The 23,281-nt window shown below is 43.2% G+C and overlaps 2 protein-coding genes and 1 pseudogene across 10 annotated transcripts in view; 2 read left to right on the top strand and 1 right to left on the bottom strand.

Annotated features, from left to right (window-relative positions):
- The window catches only part of YIPF1 (Yip1 domain family member 1), a 40,741-nt gene extending 37,311 nt beyond the window's left edge, over nucleotides 1-3,430 (top strand). For 3 of the 4 annotated variants that reach the window (XM_055233527.2, XM_063613184.1, XM_063613183.1), the window contains one exon: nucleotides 841-1,389. The gene's annotated coding sequence lies outside the window, so the exon portion shown is untranslated. Of the gene's footprint in view, nucleotides 1-840; nucleotides 1,390-3,279 lie in introns of those variants that run through there. The other variant, XM_055233526.2, reaches the window with a different exon arrangement.
- A 6,050-nt stretch (nucleotides 3,431-9,480) lies between these two features.
- LOC129458041 (large ribosomal subunit protein eL37-like) lies at nucleotides 9,481-11,907 on the bottom strand (annotated as a pseudogene).
- NDC1 (NDC1 transmembrane nucleoporin) overlaps nucleotides 11,715-23,281 on the top strand; it is a 66,315-nt gene continuing 54,748 nt past the window's right edge. For 4 of the 6 annotated variants that reach the window (XM_063613118.1, XM_063613116.1, XM_055233520.2 and 1 more), the window contains exons 1-4: nucleotides 12,099-12,507; nucleotides 15,066-15,186; nucleotides 18,436-18,537; nucleotides 22,893-23,067. In XM_063613118.1, coding sequence (XP_063469188.1) covers nucleotides 12,145-12,507; nucleotides 15,066-15,186; nucleotides 18,436-18,537; nucleotides 22,893-23,067 — 761 coding nt within the window. In that variant the 5' untranslated portion in view covers nucleotides 12,099-12,144. Of the gene's footprint in view, nucleotides 12,508-15,065; nucleotides 15,187-18,435; nucleotides 18,538-22,892; nucleotides 23,068-23,281 lie in introns of all 6 variants that reach the window. The other 2 variants (XM_063613115.1, XM_055233522.2) reach the window with 2 other exon arrangements.

The raw sequence follows: 23,281 nt of genomic DNA, 5'->3' as shown, positions 1-23,281 counted from the left end.
AAACTTTTTTTTTGGCCCCCTATTGCCCAAAGAACAAAATTGAAACCCCCTGCATTGCCACAATCTATCCCTGATTTATTTGTCCTGCCTCATATCCTGCCATTATCTCCTGTATAACCTTACATTTCAACTACCATGGTTTTCCAGGTCCCAGATCTTTAAGTCCCTCCATATCCACTCTTATCTTTTCTCCTCTAGTGCTTAACACAGTGCTGTCATGGAGAAGAGAAAGAGAGAAGGATGGGCGAAGGTAGCTTTGGGATCTGGCTTGGAAAGCGTCACTGGGTTTCCAAGGAAATAGAAGAAAACTTTTTAAAGCATCATCTTTCTTCCAACACTAAGCTCTACTTTGAGCATCAAAATCAGACTCAAGGCTCAAGATTTGGGGAATTGGTGGCAGCAGACTGCTCTGGTGTTGGGAGTTATATCTTTTTTTTTTTTTTTTTTTTTGAGACGGAGTCTTTCTCCGTGCCCCAGGCTGGAGTGCAGTGGCGCGATCTCGGCTCACTGCAAGCTCCGCCTCCCGGGTTCACGCCATTCTCCTGCCTCAGCCTCCTGAGTAGCTGGGACTACAGGCGCCCGCCAACACGCCCGGCTAATTTTTTGTATTTTTAGTAGAGACGGGGTTTCACCGTGTTAGCCAGGATGGTCTCGATCTCCTGACCTCGTGATCCGCCCGCCTCGGCCTCCCAGAGTGCTGGGATTACAGGCATGAGCCACCACGCCCGGCCAGGGGAGTTATATCTCTAAACATACATGAATATCGTTTTCTACAATGTAGCTGTTTCCTGTTGTGGGGGGAGGTGCTTTGTCTTGAAAGTTTCCCGTTTTGTTTTTCAGTTCTCTTTTGTTTTTTGGAGCATGGTTCTTTGGGAAGTGGCATCCACTGCAGGAAAGCAGATGAGCAGAGCCAGCAGAACTGATGGAGTGGCACAAACTCCCAGTGTCTGGATGGTGCCACCCTGGCGCCTAATCACCCGTTTAACAAGCAGAAATTAAATGTTGCTCAGCACATGTGTCTTTCAGCTCTTCTTTTTCACCCATGGATGATCATTGCGAGCACGCGCTGATTGGACTGAAATGCCGGGGAATAGGTTAGGCATGCTCAGTGCCGTCCCTTTGCCACCACAGTCAAATGACATGCTTCACTGTGGTACCTTAATACCCGGAACAGAACCATGCAAAATTCTGATGTCCTCTCTCTGAATTATGTACAGACTACCTGGGGGATCCTCTTCTCTCCAGATGTTAGCCATCCTGAAGTAGCCGAACAGTAGAAACTTTGGTGGGGATTAACCGGGAGCTTGAAAATTTGTCTTTGGTAACCTGATACTGGACAGCTGAACCGAATGGCTGTAAAATAAATACCTCACATGATGTCTGTCTGCATTTTGTGACTTTGACCTCAAGTTTTTCCTTGATGGTTTGTCTGTACTGGAGGCTGCTGGGAAGCTGATTGAATGTGTTCGGTGTTATGATGTGTGGGTTAAAATGGGACATCTGAATGTTTCTTCCTATAAGAATGTAATATCAGTTTTAAAGAACACATTCGGCGAGAAGTTGTGGCTCACACCTGTAATCCCAACACTTTGGGAGGCTAAGGTGGGTGGATTGCTTGAGCCCAAGAGTTGAGACCAGCCTGGGCAACGTGGTGAAACCCAGTCTCTACAAAAAAGAACTACAAAAAATTAGCTGGGTGTGGTTGCGCATGCCTGTAGTCCCAGCTACTCGAGAGGCTAAGGTGGGAGGTTTGCCCAGGTGATGTTAAGTATCCTCGAGAGGCTGAGGCTGCAGTGAGCCACTCCAGCCTAGGTGACAAAGTGAGACCTTTTCTTAAAAAAAAAAAAACCAAAAAAAAAAATTCATTTACATCCCATTTTGACAAATTTCAGAAAATTCTCTTAGGGCACTTGGAGTACCTGGCACTTTGACTTCCTGGCTAGTGTGCATTAAAGAGAGAAACCAGTGACACCACAAAGAGCTTTAACATTCTTTTTGTTCAAAATGCATATGATCTGGGAGGCTGAGCTTCTGATGGTCAGGATTGCTGATCCCCTACTGTTTCTCTTGTCCTCTGTATTAGTCTGTTTTCATGCTGCTGATAAAGACATACCCAATACTGGGAAGAAAAAGAGATTTAATTGGACTTACAGTTCCACATGGCTGTGGAGGTCTCATGGCGGGAGGTGAAAGGCACTTCTTACATGGTGGTGGCAAGAGATAATGAGGAGGATGCAAAAGCGGAAATCCCTGATAAAACCATCAGATCTTATTCACTACCATGAGAAGAGTATGGGGGAAACCACCCCCATGATTCAAATTATCTCCCACCAGGTCCCTACTACACCATGTGGAAATTATGGGAGTACAATTCAAGACGAGATTTGAGTGGGGACACAGAGCCAAACCGTATCATCCTCTTCCAGACAGAATTCCCTGTGTATTTCTGAGATAGCTACAAAGACACATTTGGACTTAAAAGGTTGACCATGCAGGTAAAGGAAGACACACAAATCAGGCTACAGTGAGCTTAACGTCACCTTGGCAAACCCATCAGATGCTGAATATCCCTCCATTAATTAACCAATGAATATATTCTGAGCACCTACAATGTGCTGGGTACTATTGTAGGTACTGAGGCTAGAACAGTGAACAAAACAGACAAGCTCCTTGTTCTCCTGGATCTTACAGTCCAGTGATCACTGCTCAGTGGCTGCCGGCATCCGGCTTTCTCCAGGCAGCGTTTCCTCCCTCAATGGCCTGTCTGTCAGAAGTACCTCTGCAGCCATCACTGGGTGGTCTTTGCTGTGCCTCTGGGCCTCACAGAACAAGTCTGAGCCTTATTCCCTTCAGATATTTGAAGACAGCTGTTTTGAGTCCCTTGAGTCTTCCAAGTATTTTTTTTTTTTTTGTCTTGCTCTATCTCCCAGGCTGGAGTGCAGTGCAGCCATCATGGTCCACTGCAGCCTCAAACCCCTGGCTCAAGGGATCCTCCCACCTCAGCTTCTCAAGTTGCTAGTACTACAAGCTACTAAGTACTTTTAAGTCGGTATCACTGGTAAATTTTTCCAAAAATATGTTTAGAGATTCTATAATAAAGTGGCCAGGATTTAATTTTTAAGTAAGGATTTTAGACATAACCAGCATTGTCAGCACCACTATCTTTATAGAAGAAAGGACATTATAATATCAAATAATCTGGAAGGGCATAATCTTAGCACTAAAAACTTGATAAGTTTAGCTCTATGAAAAACTGACTGTTAATTTTTTCTCACCTAGCCAAGACCAGTGAAAGTTTCATGAACTAACCAGCACCACCATTTGGGAGCCACTGCTCTTGGGACCTCCATGCAGCTCTTATGAATTACATTCAGCTATAAAAGAACCCTGAGAAGCAGTAGCTTAAATAAATTTGCCGTTTTGTCTTTCCTATGTAAATAGAAATTTAGAGATAGTCTGAGGTTAGCATGGCTGCTCCATGATGCCATCTCTTTTTATTTTTCTTCTGCCCAGCAGTCCTTAGCATGAATTTGTCATCTACTCCCAAGATGCCTGTGTTACCTCCAGCAAAGGGTAGGTGGTGTGGAGTGTGGCTCCAGGCCAAAAGCCTGTGCCTGATCTTTCAGGCCTGACAAAGGCCTTACCCAGCAGGCCTCTTGGGAAAAGCTGCCTGCCCACACCAGACTGGGTGCCCAGTGAGTGCCGTGTGTCTCTGAAGGGACTACAGTCAAGGACACTCTTAGGCATATCTGCGTTTCATGCCCAGCCTCCTCCATTTGGAGTCCTCCTAGCCATAGCCTTTTTCAGGTGCCTCTGCAGAGACCAATTTATCTATGGGGGACCGGGGAACTTGAAAATATTTTTTTCACTTCCAAGGCTCAGTACTTTTCTACTCCTAACCCTTCCCCCTCTTCCTCTTCTCAGCCCCCAGGTCTGTGAAATGGCAGGAGCCTTTTGTTTAGGGATCAGTTGGCAGTGAGACCATCCCCACATTTGCACTGATCCACTTGACCCTTGCCTGGCGCTGGTTCATGGTGGGAAATGGAACATTAGGGGAGCCAGCGCTTTCTCCTGGTTAGCCTGTTGCTTGTACCATCACAGTAAGTGATGAAAGGCTTGCTCTTACTTCATTTTCACTTGTCTTAACTGTACTCCAAGTCCTGGCAGCTCAGCTTTTTCCAGCTCAACTCAGCTCTTGACAGGCAACAGGAAGGGAAAGGGTAAAAGAGGGTTGGCCAGTGGACTTAGCCTGCCTTGTAATGAGCTTTCTCCAAAGAAAAGGGTCATGTCTTATTGGTTAGAACTGTATCCCACAGTTACCCCTAGCTGCAAGGGAGGCTGAGAAATACTCTTTAGCTGGGCACGCTGTCACCCTGAATGAACCAGAATACTGTCAGTAAGGAAGGAAGAGAGAATGGGTTTTAGACAGATAACTAGTACATCTTGGAGCCCCTCCTTTTACAAAAGTTGATGGTGGTTTGTCCATTATCAGTTTGATTTAATTGGTTGGTATCATACAAAGAATTGAGAGAAATGAATTTTGGAAAAATGGCAGTGGCACTAGCATACTTTTTGAAGCTCCCTGAATTCTCTCATAGAAACAGGGCATCTGGGATAGCAAAATCAAAAACAAATCGGCATCTATGACAAAAGGTGAAAAGGTATCCCCACAAACCCAAAAATTCAAGCAGAGGGAATCTTCTGGCAGCGCCAAGACTGACATGGTATCAGCATTTTTATGGAAAGAAGCACAGGAAAGCAACAGGGTGTCTGCGAAATTGGAAAATAAGAGCACCCCAAAACAGCCAATAGGTACTCCCTGGAAAGTGCAGTGGGCTAATAGGAAAGCAGCAGCTGGAACTGGAGTTTCGTAATACCCAGTTTGCAGCACATGCATGCAAGGGATCCACAGCAAGTTCTGAAGAAGCTGGAGTAACCAGGCACCAGAAAAGAAACTGCAGGGAGCAAAACGCAAGCAGAGCAGGCCAGGGATATTTGGGGCAAAGAAAAGAGAAGTCCAGATGAGAGTCAGGGAGGGGAACAGAGCAATGTCAGAAAGATGAAGCTGTATTTTTGAACATGTCATGGAAACAGAAAAGGAAGCTGTAAAGCCTTGAATTTAGAAAAGCTATTCTGCCTCACCTCTTCCTCCTAAATGTGCAGGAAAACTAATTTCACATAAAAAAGAGTAACAGAAAGGATCGCAGTCAAATCTTGTAATGAAGTTATTATATGAAAAATGAGAACAAGGAGCAGAATAACATCCCTAATGGTAATGAAAGCATTCCAGACAGTCATGCTTACAAAACCAGATAAAAGCCATAACGTAATGTTTTAAAATGAGCTAAAATAAGAAACGGTACAGGATATGAAAGAAAATCACTAATCAGAATTATAAGGCAGAAATTAGGTAATAGTACTAAGAAAAGAATTGGAAAGAAAAGAGAAAACTCATTTCACAAATGAAGGCTGAATTATAATAGAAGGGATATTAGCATGAATAAGCACACAACAGATAATGCTTTAAGGGAATAAAAAGTGAAAAAGGAGGAAAACAGATTAAATTCCAGAATGAATAAAGAGAAATCAAAGAACTTAAGAAAAAGTGACCAGTATGGGTCGGGCGCAGTGGCTCATGCCTATAATCCCAGCACTTTGGGTGGCTGAGGCAGGTGGATCACCTGAGGTCAGGAGTTCAAGACCACCCTGGCCAACATGGCAAAAACCCGTCTCTACTAAAAATACAAAAATTAGCCAGGCATGGTGGTAGGCGCCTATAATCCTAGCTACTCAGGAGGCTGAGGCAGGAGAATAACTTGAACTTGGGAGGCAGAGGTTGCAGTGAGCCGAGATTGCACCATTGCACTCCAGCCTGGGCTACAGAGCAGGACTCCATCTTAAAAAAAAAAAAAAAAGTGACCAATATGGAAGATAGGCAGAGAAGATCTAAAGATGTATTATAGATGTCCAAAGAAGAAACAAAAGCAATGGAGAAAAATACATTTTTAAAAAACTATAATTAAAATTTTCTGGAAGAAAAGAGTACATATAAAATGGGCACACTCATACCTGGGGAAATCAACACAGAAGATCAACACTGAGACACAGTTGGTGACATTGTTTTATGTCGAAAGACAGTGGTAACATAGATACCCAAAGAAAGAAAATATGAGCTAAGGATTTTACATCTAGCCATACTGGCCACAGACAAGATGTTATCAACGTGGAAGAACACAGGAAATATTCCCATGAGACCTTTCCGAGGTATCTTCTAGAGAACTTACTTCAGACAACCCAAATGACTGTTAAGACATTGACATAGCAGGTGGTGAGCATGAAATATGTGTTCACGTGTAGAACTTAATAATGCTTATGAGGGAGAAAATAGAGTTTGTAATGGTTATGTGCCCTTAAAATGAATCTACAGTATAACTAAAAAAAGAGGAAGGAGAATGGGGAGAGCATGTTTAAAGCAGAATAAATCTGCTGGTTGCCTTATAGATATAGCAAAAGAACTTTGCTTCACATCACCTGCTGGAGGATAAGAAGGGGAGGAGGAGGAAGTTACTAAATAATGTCTATGTTGTTCATAAGAGGAAAACTACAGACAATCATTACCTGTTTCCCAAACAGAGGGGATAAAAGATATTATAGATAGGAAATGAGGCCGGGTGCAGTGGCTCACGCCTGTAATCCCAGCACTTTGGGAGGCTGAGGCGGGCAGATCACCTAAGGTCAGGAGCTCAAGACCAGCCTGGCCAATATGGTGAAACCCCGGCTCTACTAAAAATACAAAAATTAGCCAGGTGTGGCGGTGCGTGCCTGTAACCCCAGCTACTCGGCAGGCTGAGGCAGGAGAATTGCTTGAACCCAGGAGGCGGAGGTTGCAGTTGAGCTGAGATGGTGCCACTGCACTCCAGCCTGGGTGACAGAGTAAGACTCCGTCTCAGAAAAAAAAAAAAAAAAAAAAAAAAAGGAAATGATTAGAACAAAAATACAAACCTTTGTAAAGTTTTTTTTTTTTTTTTTTTTTTTTTTTTTTTTTTTTTTTTTTTTTTTTTGAGACAGAGTCTCGCTCTGTCTCCCAGGCTGGAGTGCAGTAGCGTGATCTCGGCTCACTGCAAGCTCCGCCTCCCGGGTTCATGCCATTCTCCTGCCTCAGCCTCCTGAGTAGCTGAGACTACAGGTGCCCGTCACCATGCCCGGCTAATTTTTTGTATTTTTTTTTTAGTAGAGATGGGGTTTCGCCGTGTTAGCCAGGATGGTCTTGATCTTCTGATCTCGTGATCCACGTAAATTTTTTTTTAAAAAGCAAGCAAGCAAATAAGATATACCACACTGAAAAATTATTTATATAAAAGAGCTGAAATGTTAAAATTGATATGGGTGTGTGAGTCCATGCTTCATTTTACCTCAGCTTGGCTTACTCTAAAATATTATATATATATTGAAGGGGAAGTGTGATAATTAAATTTATATGATATGACTTAGAGTGTCCAGTATATAATAAGCATTCAACCAAAGCATGGTCTCTAGCCTTCTCATTTAGGGAGGGGCAAAGCTAGGACTTAAGCCTAGGACTGTCTGGCTCCAAAGTTTGCTCTTTCTCTGCTATGCTACTGATGGCAGGATGTATTCAATAAGGGGTAGAATTCTAGGATTTTTAGAAGAGGAGGAATTCAACAGGAAATATGGAAGACATGGAATTTGAAGATGCAGAGAGTCCAGATTAAGCAGAGGTATGAAGGCAGAAAAAAATAAACATGATGTCATGATGTGTTGGTGAGGGGATGAAGGGTCTGTCAGATCAGCTTTAGTATCTTAAACCTATACTTCGAGCCTTCATCCATTTTCCAAGAACAGCCTGTCAGCTAAAAACGGATAAAGCCATTTCTACCAGATGCATGCACTGGTTGGGAGGATGGTTGAAGAGAGTGAGTGTCTAAGAATGAGGCCTTGTGTACTCGACAGAAGGGTCCTGACAGCAGGGACTGCACTCCTGTGTCTACTCCCACAGAGCCTAGCAAAGTGCCTGGCTGATACTCATTGCTTGGTAAATGCTGGTGGGGTGAATTAATAAGGTGATGCATAAAACAAAGTTTTTCAAGGACTTTTCAAGTCCTCTTCAGGTAACTGCATTTATTGATTTACTACTGGTATCTTTGGGGATAGGTTAGGCTCTTCTAAAATAATCAAGAACTGGCCGGGCGTGGTGGCTCATGCCTGTAATCCCAGCACTTTGGGAGGCCGAGGTGGGTGGATCACAAGGTCAGGAGATCGAGACCATCCTGGCTAACACACTGAAACCCCGTGTCTACTAAAAATACAAAAAAATTAGCAGAATGTGGTGGTGGGCACCTGTCCCAACTACTTAGGAGGCTGAGGCAGGAGAATGGAGTGAACCCGGGAGGCAGGGCTTGCAGTGAGCCGAGATAGCGCCACTGCACTCCAGCCTGGGTGACAGAGCAAGACTCCATCTCAAAAAATAAATAAATAAATAAATAAATAAATAAATAAATAAATAAATAAAAATTAAAAAAAATCAAGAACTGTAAATTATAGTTTAAAGCAGCTTAAATCAAAGTTTTATTTCTTGTTCATGTTGTAAGTTAATCACAGGCTGGCAGGAGACTCTGTTCACTGTGGTCACTCAGGCATCTGGGGTGATGGAGTAACAAACATCTAAAATATTGTTGGTCAGTGTGCCAGAGGAAAGAGAGCTCTGGAGAGTCTCATAATGGGAATTAAATTCCACCTTTAAATGATATATGTTATTTCTCACAATTTATTGGCTAGAACTGTTACATGGCCATACCTAACTTCAAAGGGGGCCACGAAGTGAAATCCTATCATGTGCCTGGAGTATTAATGACTGCCGCATTATTTGAAGGGTGGAGGCTCAATTTAGATAGGTCCATAGAAATAAAGGTCCATAGAAATAAGGAACAGTGCACACCACACCTGTAATCCCGGCTACTCGGGAGGCTGAAGCAGGAGAATTACTTGAACCCGGGAGGCGGAGGTTGCAGTGAGCCAAGATCACGTGCCATTATTGCCCTCCAGCCTGGGCAACAGAGTGAGACTCCGTCTCAAAAAAAAAAAAAAAAAAAAAAAAAAGAACAGTGCAGAAAGAACAGTGCACACTATTATCCCCCTTTTTACAGTTGAGAAAACTGAGGCACTAAGAGGTTGAGTTACTTGCTCAAGCTAACTACCCTGCCATGAAGCATGGAGCCAGGACTCACATCCCCATTTGTCTGACTCTAAAGCCTTTACCTATTGCCTCGCATGTGTATTTATATGAAAAGCCTTTGATTCTGCCTCTTCCTCATATCCTTGGAAATGAGGCATTACGGAGCCTTACCTTCACCCACAGATTTTATGTTACTGTCTCTGTGTCACAGGCAGAGGGTTAAGTCAGTCTTTTTAACAAACTAGGCAGAAAAAAGCCTTTAAAAAACCTTTAAAAAATACCAGGAGAAGAAACATTAAAAAGCATAGATTACACACTTTGCAATGCGATGTGAGTTTCCCCTCCTGGATCTCCTTCTCTCTGCATCAGCCTTTACTTTGAGATTTCACCCCGAAGAAGCAGGCAGCAGAGGACAGCCCACCAAACTGCCAGCCAGGAGTGCAGCCAGGCTCCAGAGAGGGGGCATCAAAGGAAGGAGGAGGAGCCTGACTTTTCTTTCCACATTGCTATGCCTTTTGAATTCTTCCCAGAGGCTTGGAGTTTGGCAATAAAATAATAATAATAATTTTAGAGTTATTCTGGGATATGTGTTCTCCACACCCCACGGGTAAATATCATCTATATGGTTTAAATTTATTTTTTGTTTGACTCACCACAAAAATACTGTTGTACAAGAGACTTTGTATGTCCAAGGAGCTGTCTTTCAAAGTGAATGTCTTTTATTTTGTCTTTGCAAATGGCTAATCACATTTTTTTTTTTTAGATAGAATTTCACTCTTGTTGCCCAGGCTGGAGTGCAATCTTGGCTCACTGCAATCTCTGCCTCCCAGATTCAAGTGATTCTGCTGCCTTAGCCTCCCGAGTAACTGGGATTACAGGCTCCCACCACCATGCCCAGCTAATTTTTGTATTTTTAGTAGAGATGGGGTTTCACCATGTTGGCCAGGTTGTTCTTGAACTCCTGACCTCAAGTGATCCACCTGCCTCAGCCTCCCAAAGTGCTGGGATTACAGGCGTGAGCCACCACGCCCGGCCAACCAGAACATTTGTTGGGTGACTAATCATCAAAATTCTTTTTTTCCTTTTATTTATTTATTTTTTTTTGAGACGAGTTTTACTCTTGTTGCCCAGGCTGGAGTGAAATTCTTAAAATGAACTGGATGCTGCAACAGCTGCCCTCTTGGGTCTAGGTGTTGTTCCTTCACGGAATCCATGCCTGAATCTGCAGTATACACTTTTTAGGTGCCTCATTTGACTAGTCCCGGTGGTATTTCATCTTTCAGCATTGGCACTCCAGTTTTACTTCCTCTTGTGCTTGGCAAGGTAGCACATTTGCCACAGGTTGACTTCTGAAGGTGGTAGGCCTTAGGGGCACAGCGGCAGCACAACATGTTTGTCTCACTGCAATGCTTTCCAAACGATGATGTTCCCTTTGTCTGGCTTCTGTGGCTGAGACCAAAGAGGTCTTGTATCATTTAAAAAATGTATTCTATTTCAAATAATTAGTTTATAGCTTTCTTTTTCTTTTCTTTCTTTCTTTTTTTTTTTTTTTTTTTTTGAGATGGAGTCTCACTCTGTCTCCAGGCTGGAGTGCAGTGGCGCGATCTCAGCTCACTTCAACCTTTGCCTCCCTGGTTCAAGCTATTCTCCTGCCTCAGCCTCCTGAGTAGCTGGGACTACAGGCATGTGCCACCACGCCCAGCTAATTTTTGTATTTTTAGTAGAGACAGGGTTTCACCATGTTGGCCAGGATGTTCTCAATCTTCTGACCTGGTGATCCGCCCACCTCGGCCTCCCAAAGTAATCCAAATGGATTACAGGTGTGAGCCACGACGCTCGGCCAGGTTATAGCTTTCAAAGGCTCAGAGAGCAACTTTGGATAGTTGCAGGCACTTCTGGGTGGTGCTTTCAGCAGCTACAGGGTGCTCAAAGCAATAGAGTGGTTCTAACAGAGCAGGGGCACCACCCTCCTGCCTCGGCCTCCCAAAGTGCTGGGATTACAGGTGTGAGCCACTGTGCCTGGCCTGGACTAATTCTTACAAGTTTTCTCCACCCGGTAGGTCTCTTCACGGCAGAGACTTGATCTATCAGTTGTATTCCCATTTTGTCCTGCAGTGCTTTAGATATGACTGATAGTAACATGATTTTGGAAGTGAATAGGATATAATCTTAAAGTATTCAGGAAGCCATTGTTAGCAGACATTGCAGAGCGGTAGGTGTGATCTCAGTTCCTCTCACCAGCCTATGCATTTCTTTAGTCAGTAAATCACTGAATCTATTTCTGTCTTGAGTATTGCATGTTGACTGTAGCATGTGATTGAGCATAAAAAGGCGTTAGCGATATGCATCCAGGGATCTCACTGAGGTCTAAAGCACTGAGAAGACTTCATTAGGTGAAACTTGGGTTGATGAAAAACCTTTTTTCTTACTGGCAGTATATTAAAGATAACATTTGTATAGCATATTATTTACATCCTCACAGCATCACCAGGATATTTTTATTTTCATCCTTATCTTACAGTTGAAGAAATGGAGGCTCAGAGAAGATAAAAATATTCAATTTAGCAAGTGGCAGATCTGGAAGTAGAAACCAGATTTTATGAAACCAAAGGCATCTCTAGAGAATTTTTTTTTTTTATTTCAGTAAAATTACTGCGTACCTATTGTGGAGAGGACCACCACATCCTTTGGTTTCACTTTTAGGTGACTGATAAAGTAATAGGGAGAAATGAGGGCAGATCATTTTGCTACCTCTTTCTAACTGAAGAATTCCAGTCCATCAATACTGTGGCTGTTATCGGCTTTGTAAAAGACTACTATTCCCAGCATGCCTCAAGGCACCGCCAGGAAGACCTCGACTCCCAGCATTCTATACTTTGGAACTCCGAGTCCCAGAATGCAACACTCCTCCTACTTCCTCCCAGGGGGCCGTCGAGACTACAGTTCCCAGCATGCAGCGCCGCCACCTGCTTCTGGCGCCCCGCTGGACCCTGTTTCGAAGGGACCTTTTGGACGCCAGAGGGCGGTTCCTGGAGTTACAGCCCCGTTTGCGGGACGTGTCTGCGCGGCAGTCCTGGCCCGTTGAACTTGTCCAGACGAAGCCTCGCAGGGATGGGTTGGGGCCTGGGCCGGGCTTCGCTCAGGCAGCGTTTGAGGCAGCCCCAGCAGGGTCCTCCTGGGGCCTTCCTCCGTTTGAACTGCGGTGGCGGGCGGGCGCACGGTCTCCTGTACGCCCTAGACTAGGGGCCGCCATCTCCATGGCCACGGCGTTGAGTGGGCCCTGCGCCGGCAGGTCGCGGGACATACTGTGGCGCGTGAGTGTGGCGTGCACTGTGGCACGCGCTGCCAGGGTCGGGCCGGGTGGGCAAGCTCTGATCGCGCGTGCGCGCTGGGCGGGGGAGGGCCGGTCCCAAGGTAGCGTGGAGACAACGCGTGGGGAAGGCACCACTTGGAGGACTGATTGCAGGGTTGTGTGACGTCCTGAGTGGAAGCTGGTTACGGGGTAGGAGAGGGGTTCTGAGTGGAAGGAAGCTGGTCAGAGTGGGACGGATGGACTGAATGGAAATTGGAATAGGGAGTGAGGCGGAGTTTTACGCAAGGGTACCGTATCCAGTAGATGCAAAATAAATAACTTCATTTGTTTCGTTAAGAAGTGGGAAGGAATGCACGGAATTGGAAAGGAATGTGGCATTAGTAGAGGCTGGGGTTAGGGTCCAGTAAGCAGGGCAGGTGTTCTTTGTAAGGTAGAATGGGACTGAGCTGAGGGGAATAGTACTTCCTCCTTAGAGTTACGGAATTAACAGTACTACATCCCTTCTCTGGAGTGCAAAGAGAAAGAGGAGAAAGATTCCTTTTGGAAAAGTGCTTCTATCCCAGTGCACTGCCATCTCCCCTGTATTCCAAACTAAAAACTTTTGGGTCCTTAAGTCTTATCTTTTTTTTTTTTTGAGTCGGAGGCTCGCTCCCTGTTGCCCAGGCTGGAGTGCAATGGCGCGATGTGGGCTCACTGCAACCCCCGCCTCCAGGGTTCAAGTAGTTCTGCCTCAGCTTCCCGAGGAGCTGGGATTATAGGTACGCACCACCACGCCCAGCTAATTTTTGTATTTTTAGTAGAGATGGGGTTTCACCATGTTGGTCAGGCCGGTTTTGAACTCCTGACCTCAAGTGAGTCATCAGCCTCGGCCTCCCGAAGTGCTGAGATTACAAGCGTGAGCCACCGTGCCTGGCCCCTAAAATTTTTTAAAAATTTATTTTTATAATAGAGATACGATATCTTCTCCAGCCTGGTCTTGAGCTCCTGGGCTCAACCAGTCCTGCTGTCTCAGCCTCCTAACTATCTGGGACATCAGGTGCATGCCATTGTGCCCGGTGCATGTTTAGCATGCATGAGTACTTCATTCTTTTTTGTGGCTGAATAATCCACTGTATGGACATACCATATTTTGTTTATCCATTCATCAGTATGTGGGTATTTGGGTTGTTGCCACCTTTGGCACTTGTGAGCCACCGCACCTGGCTGACAGTGTCTTTTGAAGCAAAAAAGTTTTAAATATTGATGATGTCCAATTTATCTATATTTTTCTTTTGTTGCTTATGCTTTTGGTGTCATGTCTAAGAAACCATTGCCAAATGCAAGATCGTGAAGGTTTACTCCTATGTTTTCTTACAAGAGTTTTATAGTTTTAGCTCTTACATGTAGATCTTTAATCTGTTTTGAGTTAATTTTTATATAGAATGTGGGATAGGAGGCTGGGCACTGTGGCTCACACCTGTAATCTTAACACTTTGGGGGGCTGAGGCGGGAGGATCACTTGGGGTCAGGAGTTCGAGACCCCATCTCTACTGAAAAAAAAAATTAGGTGTGGTGGCGGGCACCTGTAACCCCAAATACTCAGGTGGCTGAGGCAGGAGAATCACTTGAACCCGGGAGGCGGAGGTTGCAGTGAGCTGAGATGGCGCTGTTGCATCTAGCCTGGGGGACAGAGCGAGCTGCCTCAAAATCACCATCAAAAAGAATGTGGGATAGGAGTTCAACTTTATTCTTTTTTTTTTTTTAAGACAGAGTCTTGCTGTGTTGCCCGGGCTGGAGTGATGCCTGGCTAATTTTTTAAAAATTTTTTGTAGAGACAGGGTTTTACCATGTTGGCCAGGCTGGTCTCAAACTCCTGGCCTCAAGTGATCCGCCCACCTTGGCCTCCCAAAGTGCTGGGATATGGGTGTGAGCCACCACGCCCGGCCTCAACTTTTTGGTGGACTGCCTCCTAACTGCTTTGTCTCTTGTTTGGTTCTTGTCCCAACTCATCCATCTTCCTTAAAGCCAGCTTTAAACAGACATGTTTTACCTTGAACAACATGAATTTGATTGTCACTTTCATGCTTAAAACCCCTCTATATCTTCTTGTATTACTCAGCAGTAAATATTTTCCTCCTATATGATAGATACTGGCAATTCAAACATGAATAGAATGCTACAGTTGCCCAGTAAAGGTTCATGTCTGATGATTGTAAATACAGTTACAGTATACAAGTGGTTCCCATAAAATGTGTACAGCCTTTATATATTAATATAGCTATCAATTAAGCCTAGAGAGACAAGTATTAGTTGCTCTAAAACAGCTGTAAATCAATGCCTACAACCCCTTATACAAAGTATGATATTTGATGTTGCACCTAACTTTGTACTAACACAAGCATCAGCTCACTGATACTATAAATTCTTTAGTGGTATGTAACATTATTACTAGTAGTGAATGTTTGAGTTATGGATTATGATCTGAGTTAGTGGTTAGCATCCTGTATGAAAAGATAGGATTTGCATAACTGAAATAATTTAACTGACTTCATGAGTGAGGGTTTTTCTTTTTGTTTATAGGTTTTGGGCTGGAGGATAGTTGCAAGTATTGTTTGGTCAGTGCTGCTTCTACCCATCTGCACCACAGTATTTATAATTTTCAGCAGGATTGATTTGTTTCATCCTATACAGTGGCTGTCTGGTAAGTGATACTCAACTTGGGGAGAAAGTTATAGGACCTACTTCTCAACATAAAAATTGCATTATGTTTCAAGCAGTTTATTTTTAATTACTGCCTATGTTGTATTGACACATCAAAACATTCACTTTGAGATAATTTTAAGATGTCTCCTTCATAACATAAATCACCTTTTTATTATGTGATAAGATTAATAAGCTTGTCAAAGACTATGTGTGATCATAGGAACAAAAAGATCGTTAGAAGACCCCATAAATGAAAACTTAGTTTCATTTGTTTTTCCTTTGGGCAGCTTTATTGAGATTATTTGTCTCTTTAAAATAGAGAACTGTTCCTGTCATCGATTCGAAATTGTGGGTAGAAAATATGACATGTACCTCTTTTAAAAATACGTCTAAAATTAAGAGCACTTGATTTCTTTTTTTGAAACAGAGTCTCGCTCTGTTGCCCAGGCTGAGTGCAGTGGCTCAGTCTTGGCCCACTGCAACCTCTGCTTCCCATCTTCAAGCAATTCTTGTGCCTCAGCCTCTTGAGTGGCTGGGATTACAGGCACGCACCACCACGCCTGGGTGATTTTTGTATTTTTAGTAGATACGAGGTTTTGCCATGTTGCCCAGGCTGGTCTTGAGCTCCTGACTTCAAGCAATCCACCTGCCTCGGCCTCCCGAAGTGCTGGGATTACAGGCGTGAGCCACCACACCTGGCCTAAAATGTTCCTTAAATTCCTTACAGACTAAATAAAATTACTAAATTTATTAAAATTAACTTGTTTTCTGTTAATAACTACCCATTATTGCCTGTTTACTTTGTGCCAGCTCCTTACGTATATTACCTCTTATCCTTCCTGTAACTCTGTAGCTAAGAGGTATTATTTCTACTTTATAAATGGGATAACTGAGATTCAGGTTAAATAATCCAGGCAGAGACACCCAGCTAGTGAGTAACTGATTTAGGATTGAAAATTGGTCTTTCTTTTGCCTTGGAAAGTGGGAAGTGAGTTTTTAATTTCGTTTTTCACAAGAAAATGCCAGTTTTCAAGGAGTTGGACTCTTTACCTATGACCTTTGGAGATATTGGTGTTAAGTTTCTTGTTGACATATGTCCATTACTTTTTCGATAGGTCCCACTGGTCAGGTGAAATTAAGCCATAAGCCAGCATAGGCATAGCAAATATTTCTATAGCCACCGTACCTGTGTCTGCTTCACTCACTGATCATGGCTGTCTGGTGGCAACCTCAGAGTACTCAATCTTGTATTTGAGAGCCATTACCAATTGTTCACAATTGGCACTGGAGACAAAAACTTTTTGCCATTTCATGGCCAGAGGTTTTTTTAATCCTCATAACACTTTCTCTGCAGGTTGGATTTGATTTATGCCATTTTCCTCATTAGAAGCTTGGGTTTAATTGTGGATGCTTAGTAAATGTTCCTCATTAATTTAGGTCAATGGGCCGGGTGTGGTGGCTCACCCCTGGAATCCCAGCACTTTGGGAGGCTGAGGCGGGCGGATTGCCTGAGCTCAGGAGTTCACGACCAGCCTGGGTGTGGCGGCATGCACCTGTAGTCCCAGCTACTCAGGAGGCGGAGGCAGGAGAATTGCTTAAACGGGAAGGGGGGTGCGGAGGTTGCAGTGAGCTAAGATCACGCCACTTCACTCCAGCCTGGGTGACAGGGTGAGACTCCATCTCAAAAAAAAAAAAAAAGTTTAGGTCAATGAATTGTACTTTTTTTTTTTTTTTTTTTTTTTTTTGAGACGGAGTCTCGCTGTGTCGCCCAGGCTGGAGTGCAGTGGCACGCAAGCTCGGCCTCCTGGGTTCATGCCATTCTCCTGCCTCAGCCTCTCCGAGTAGCTGGGACTACAGGCGCCCGCCACCACGCCCGGCTAATTTTTTTGTATTTTTAGTAGAGATGGGGTTTCACCGTGGTCTCGATCTCCTGACCTCGTGATCCGCCCGCCTCGGCCTCCCAAAGTGCTGGGATTACAAGCGTGAGCCACCGCGCCCGGCAATGAATTGTACTTTTAAAAATAAGTGGTTTTATTATTAAGTCTTAGCCTATTCAGCAAACATGTTCTTATTTTTATTTCTTTTGTTCATATTTGTAGGCATAATATATATATATATTTTAAACTTTGAGATGGCATATCAATTGTTGAACTACCGTAAAATGTGAATGTGTTAGTATTTCATGGGGACATCCTGATTTTTTTGTTTTTTAGTTCTGCTCGTTTAGATGATGATGTAATGTATGGATTATTCTATTTCCAAAAATGTTACTTTAGCTATATGAGGTAATTGCATTTATGAAGAAGAGATCTGAAAACTATTCTTTATATTTTAAGAAAAAACTTTGTTGGTATATTACTAAATATGATACTTCTCTTTCACATGATTAAATATTTGCATATGCGTGGCTGGGTGCAGTGGCTCATACCTGTAATCCCAGCATTTTGGGAGGCTGAGGTGGGTGGATTACTTGAGGTCAGGAGTTTGAGACCAGCCTTGACAACATACTGAGACCCCAAAAAGTCGCCGTGGCGGGCATCTGTAATCCCAGCTACTGGAAGGCTGAGGCAGAATGGCTTGAACCCAGGAGGCGGAGGTTGCAGTGAGCCAAGATTGAGCCACTACACTCCAGCCTGGGTGACAGAGCAAGACTCTGTCTTGAAAGAAAGAAAAAGAGACAGAGAAAAGAAAGAAAAAAGTTTTGCATGTTCTAGTATTTTGTCTGATGTTAACTGGGTCATTTAAGAAATTCTAGTATAATTTTAAAGTACCTGGGGCCAGGTACAAATAACTCACACTGTAACTCCTTTTTTTTCCCCTTTGTTTTTGAAACAGGGTCTTTCTCTGTTGCCTAGGCTGGAGTGCAGTGGCATGATCACTGCTCACTGCAGCCTCAAACTCCCAGTCTCAAGTGATCTTCCCACTTCAGCCTCCTGAGTAGCTGGAGACTACAGATATGCACCACCACAGCTGGCTATTTTTGTATTTTTGTAGAGAGGGTTTTGTCATGTGTCCAGGATGGTCTTGAGCTCCCTGGCTTAGTGATCCCCCCCATGCCCAGCCCACACTGTAGTTCTTGAGTTGATATCTCATTGAACCTGTCAGTGGTGTACAATTAAATTCTTGAAGAAAAGATAACCTTTAAAATTAATGATAATTGTGGTTCAAGCTCTTTTTATATTGCGGTGTACTGAACATGACTACGTGACTGCATAACCTTTACTAATTCATCTCTCTTGTGTTTTAGATTCTTTCAGTGACCTGTATAGTTCCTATGTAATCTTTTACCTCCTGCTGCTGTCAGTGGTAATAATAATAATAAGTATTTTCAATGTGGAGTTCTATGCAGGTGAGTTTTCAAATGTTAACCTTCTTAGAAATATCCGAATTTATTTAACTAAGGGAAGACTTAGTACATTTTATATGTGAATGTGTTTTGTGTCTAAATTTTAAAAATGTATACAGAATCATGTGCTTTGAATGTTGTACCTTAACATTTATTTGGGTGCTAGTTTCTGTTTTTAAAATATATTTAGACTTTTTAGGACAAATATATGATTCTACTTACATGAGGTGTCTGGAGTACTCAAATTCATAGAGAAAGAAAGTAGAATGCTAGTTACCAGGGGCTGGGAGAATGGGAGTGGAGGATTGCTGTTTAATGGGTAGAGTTGTGGAAGATGGAAAAGTTTGGGAGCTGGATGGTGGTAATGGTTGTACAACAATATGAGTGTACTTATGCCACAGAACTGTGTACTTAAAAATGGTTCGAATGGTGAATTTTATTATTTTACCAAAATAAAAAAATTTAGACCTTGTAATAGTTCATAGCTAGTATTAAAGCTGTGATTTGGCAGATACATTATGAAAAGAATTCCTTTATAGGGAAGACCAGGTGATTTCTAAATTTTTTTTTCAAATATAATAATCTATAATACTGTGATTAAAAAAAAAAACTTATGTTTTGCCTTGGAGAATCACCTGCTAGATTCCAGAGCTTTTAATTTTTCTGTCTCTCTTCATACTCTTTCTGCCTTTTCAGATTCCTTGAGACTGCCCTTAAGATACAAGTTGTGGCAGATTCACATACGGAAAAAAAGATACAATAAGAAGCTTTTCCTGACACTTGTTTTTTTACTATAACATCATTTTCCTTTTTTTTTTTTTTGAGACAGAGTCTCACTCTGTCACCAGGCTAGAGTGCAATGGTGCGATCTCAGCTCACTGCAGCCTTTGCCTCCTGGGTTCAAGCGATTCTCCTGCCTCAGCCTCCTGAGTAGCTGGGATTACAGGCATGCGCCACCACGCCCAGCTAATTTTTGTATTTTTAGAAGAGACGGGGTTTCACCATGTTGGCCAGGATGGTCTTCATCTCTTGACCTTGTGATCCGTCCTCCGCGGCCTCCCAAGTGCCGGGATTACAGGCGTGAGCCATTGTGCCCAGCCCATTTTCCTTTTTTTAAATTAAAAAAATTTTTTTTAAATGTACATGTTCAATATGTACTAACACATCTAAACCTTAGTTTATCATAATGTCATGTTTTAGATTTTACATTTCATTGATTACTTTATATGAATATTCTGTTTATTTATTTTATTATTATTATTTTTTGAGACGGACTCTTGCTCTGTCGCCCAGGCTGGAGTGCAGTGGCATGATTTTGGCTCACTGCAAGCTCCGCCTCCTGGGTTCACGCCATTCTCCCACCTCAGCCTCCCGAGTAGCTGGGACTATAGGCGCCCGCCACCACACTCGGCTAATTTTGTTTTTGTATTTTTAGTAGATATGGGGTTTCACCATGTTAGCCAGGATGGTCTCGATCTCTTGACCTTGTGATCGGCCTGCCTCGGCCTTCCAAAGTGCTGGGATTACAGGCATGAGCCACCATGCCCGGCCTATTTATTTTTTTTTTAAGAGAAAACAGATGCAGTAGGATCATAGAATACTCAGACCGGGAGGATTTTTTTTTTGAGACAGAGTTTTGCTCTTTTTGACTGGGCTGGAGTGCAATGGTGTGATCTCGGCTCATCGCAACCTCTGCCTCCTGGTTTCAAGCGATTCTCCTACCTCAGCCTCCCGAGTAGCTGGGATTACAGGCAGGCACCACCACACCTGGCTAATTTTTTCTATTTTTAGTAGAGACGGGATTTCTCCATGTTGGTCAGGCAGGTCTCAAACTCCTGACCTCAGGTGATTGGCCTGCCTTGGCCTTCCAAAGTGTTGGGATTACAAGCATGAGCCACCATGCCTAGCCTACATCATTTTCCTTTTTAGCTCTTCAGTACTTCCTTGTAAAATATGGCCTAAAATTTCAAATTCTGACTCTGGATGTCACAATATGTATCCTTTTCCCTTGCTTGCTTTCTGTTTTTGGTCTCCAAGATGGAGTCTTGCTCTGTCACCCAGGCTGGAGTGCAGTGGCATGATCTTGGCTCACTGCAACCTCCACCTCCCAGGTGCAAGCAATTCTCCTGCCTCAGCCCCCCGAGTAGCTGGGATTACAGGCGTATGCCACCATGCCTGGCTAATTTTTGTATTTTTTAGTAGATATGGGGTTTCACCATGTCGGTCAGGCTGGTCTCGAACTCCCGACCTCAAGTGATCCGCTTGCCTCGGCCTCCCAAAGTGCTGTGGTTACAGGTGTGAGCCACTGGGCCCGGCCTTGCTTGCTTGCTTTTTTTTTTTTTTTTTTTTTTGAGATGGAGTCTTGCTCTGTTGCCCAGGCTGGAGTACGGTGGTGTGGTCTCGGCTCGCTGTCACCTCCGCCTCCCAGGTTCAAGTGATTCTCCTGCTTCAACCTCCTGAGTAGCTGGGATTACAGTTGCCTGCCACCACGCTTGGCTATTTTTTTGTATTTTTAGTAGAGACGAGGTTTCACCATATTGGCCAGGCTGGTGTCAAACTCCTGACCTTGTGATCCACCTGCCTTGGCCTCCCAAAGTACTGGGATTACAGGCATGAGCCACTGCTCCCAGCCTGCTTTCTTAATTCCTCACTATTGACTAGTAAGCTTTTTCCATGCAAGCCCTATTCGAAACTCCCTGGCTTACAGTCACACTTAAACAGAGTGTTCTTTCATATTCTCCCATGTGCCTGGGTCATCTTCTGTATGTAATATGTCAGTTGAGGGGTCCCCAGCCAGTCCTTCCTAAAGCCTGACAATTCACCTTGGCTCATTCCTTCAGTAACGATCCCTTATGCATTTACTGTTTGCCATGCATTGTGTAGGGAGAAAAGGGAAATGATACGGTCCCATGTTTCTCCAGAGATCGTGATTAATGGAGAGACAGTAAACATGAAGCATATTTGATTACAGTACATTGGATGGTAAGAGCTTATATAGGAGCACCACTTGCCCCAGCATGGGGGAACTTGAGGAGATGATCCTTAAACCAAGCCTTGCAGGATGAGTTGAATTAAGTAGACAAAGAAGGAAAATGAATTAAGTAGACAAAGAAGGAAAATGATATTCTAGAGAGAAGGTGTAGCATGTAAAAAGGCTTAGTGACATGGGAGGGTTTGGTATATTTAAAGTGTTATAAGTTAGTTGCACAGTCAGTAGGACCTTGTGGGCATTTCTGGTGGGGAGGGAGAGGTAATAGGAGCCTCTTCCTCAAAGTGTAAAGCACCTGAAACTTGTCCCTTCATACTTAATTTTCTACCTCCTGCCATCTCTTTACTTTGAGTATAGTAAGAGGAAAATACCTGCATAGATAGATCAGGGAACCCTAGGCTAGCTGTTTCCAAAGGTAAACATCCCTCATGTCCTACCCATACTTGCCTCCCTAGCTCATTTGCAGAAAATATTTTTGGATCGTCTGAAGGGTATTAAAAACCCCCATATAAGCATTTATTTTAGCATTTATGTTGTCAGTATTTACCTACTTTATGGTTTATTTTTCATAAGTGGATTATATATTGACAGTTTCAAATGCTGATGGCAGGAGCTCTTTTTAAAAAGTAGGCCAGGCATGGTGGCTCATGCCTGTAATCCCAACACATTGGGAGGCCGAAGTGGGTGGATCACCTGAGGTCAGGAGTTTGAGACCAGCCTGGCCAACATGGTGAAACCCCGTCTCTACTAGAAATACAAAAACTAGCTGGGCATGGTGGCAGGCGCCCATAATCCCAGCTACTTGGGAGGCTGGGGCAAGAGAATCACTTGAACCCAGGAGGCAGAGGTTACAGTGAGCCAAGATTGCACCACTGCACTGTAGCCTGGGCAACAAGAGGAAACTCCATCTCAAAAATAAATAAAATTAAATAAATAAATAAATAAATAAATAAATAAATAAATAAAAAGTATTCAGGAGCTGAACCCAATCACTCTCCCACACTGCAAGACCATTGTAGTAGTCCATATATGAAAAAAAAATCATTATTCTTTTATGGTGCTTAGGAGAATACTAGGATAGGCACTATTTGAACTATTAGGAAATTTTAATGAAAAATGTTGATCATGCTATCCTTAGGTTTCATCTCTAGATTCTTTGGATTTTTTTGTGTCTGTTTATTCATACTTTCCTCAAATTTTTTTAACTTAGAATTTTTAACTTTAAATTTTTCTGTATTGTATTTTACGTTGACTGTGGGTTTCTCTCTGCCTTTGGAGCATTTGTGCACGGATGAGAGGGGATAGTTTAGATCCTCTTAACTGCATATGCTGTAGATGATAAAGCCACAGTAATGTGTTTCCTTTGCAGTTGTGCCTTCTATTCCTTGCTCCAGACTAGCTCTGATAGGGAAGATCATTCATCCTCAGCAACTCATGCACTCATTTATTCATGCTGCAATGGGAATGGTGATGGCCTGGTGTGCTGCAGTGATAACCCAGGGCCAGTACAGTTTTCTTGTGGTTCCCTGCCCTGGTACTAACAGGTAATATTAAATATATATTTCTTTAGGAACCTTGTTTAATTACTAAGCCAAAGGTGACCTATATAGGTTAATCCTATGAGTATACTTTGCTTTCCAGACTTCTGCAAAAGGCGCTTTTTGCATATATCAAGTGTTTTTAGTATTTTATGTTTATTGATTTCAGCAATTAAAAAAACATTTATTATGTGCAAGGTGCTATGCGATTTATGAGAGA

Source organism: Symphalangus syndactylus, chromosome 19 (genome assembly GCF_028878055.3).
Source record: "Symphalangus syndactylus isolate Jambi chromosome 19, NHGRI_mSymSyn1-v2.1_pri, whole genome shotgun sequence".
Taxonomy (NCBI): domain Eukaryota; kingdom Metazoa; phylum Chordata; class Mammalia; order Primates; family Hylobatidae; genus Symphalangus; species Symphalangus syndactylus.
Note: the sequence above shows the minus strand (reverse complement) of the source record. Positions and strands in the feature narration are given on the sequence as shown.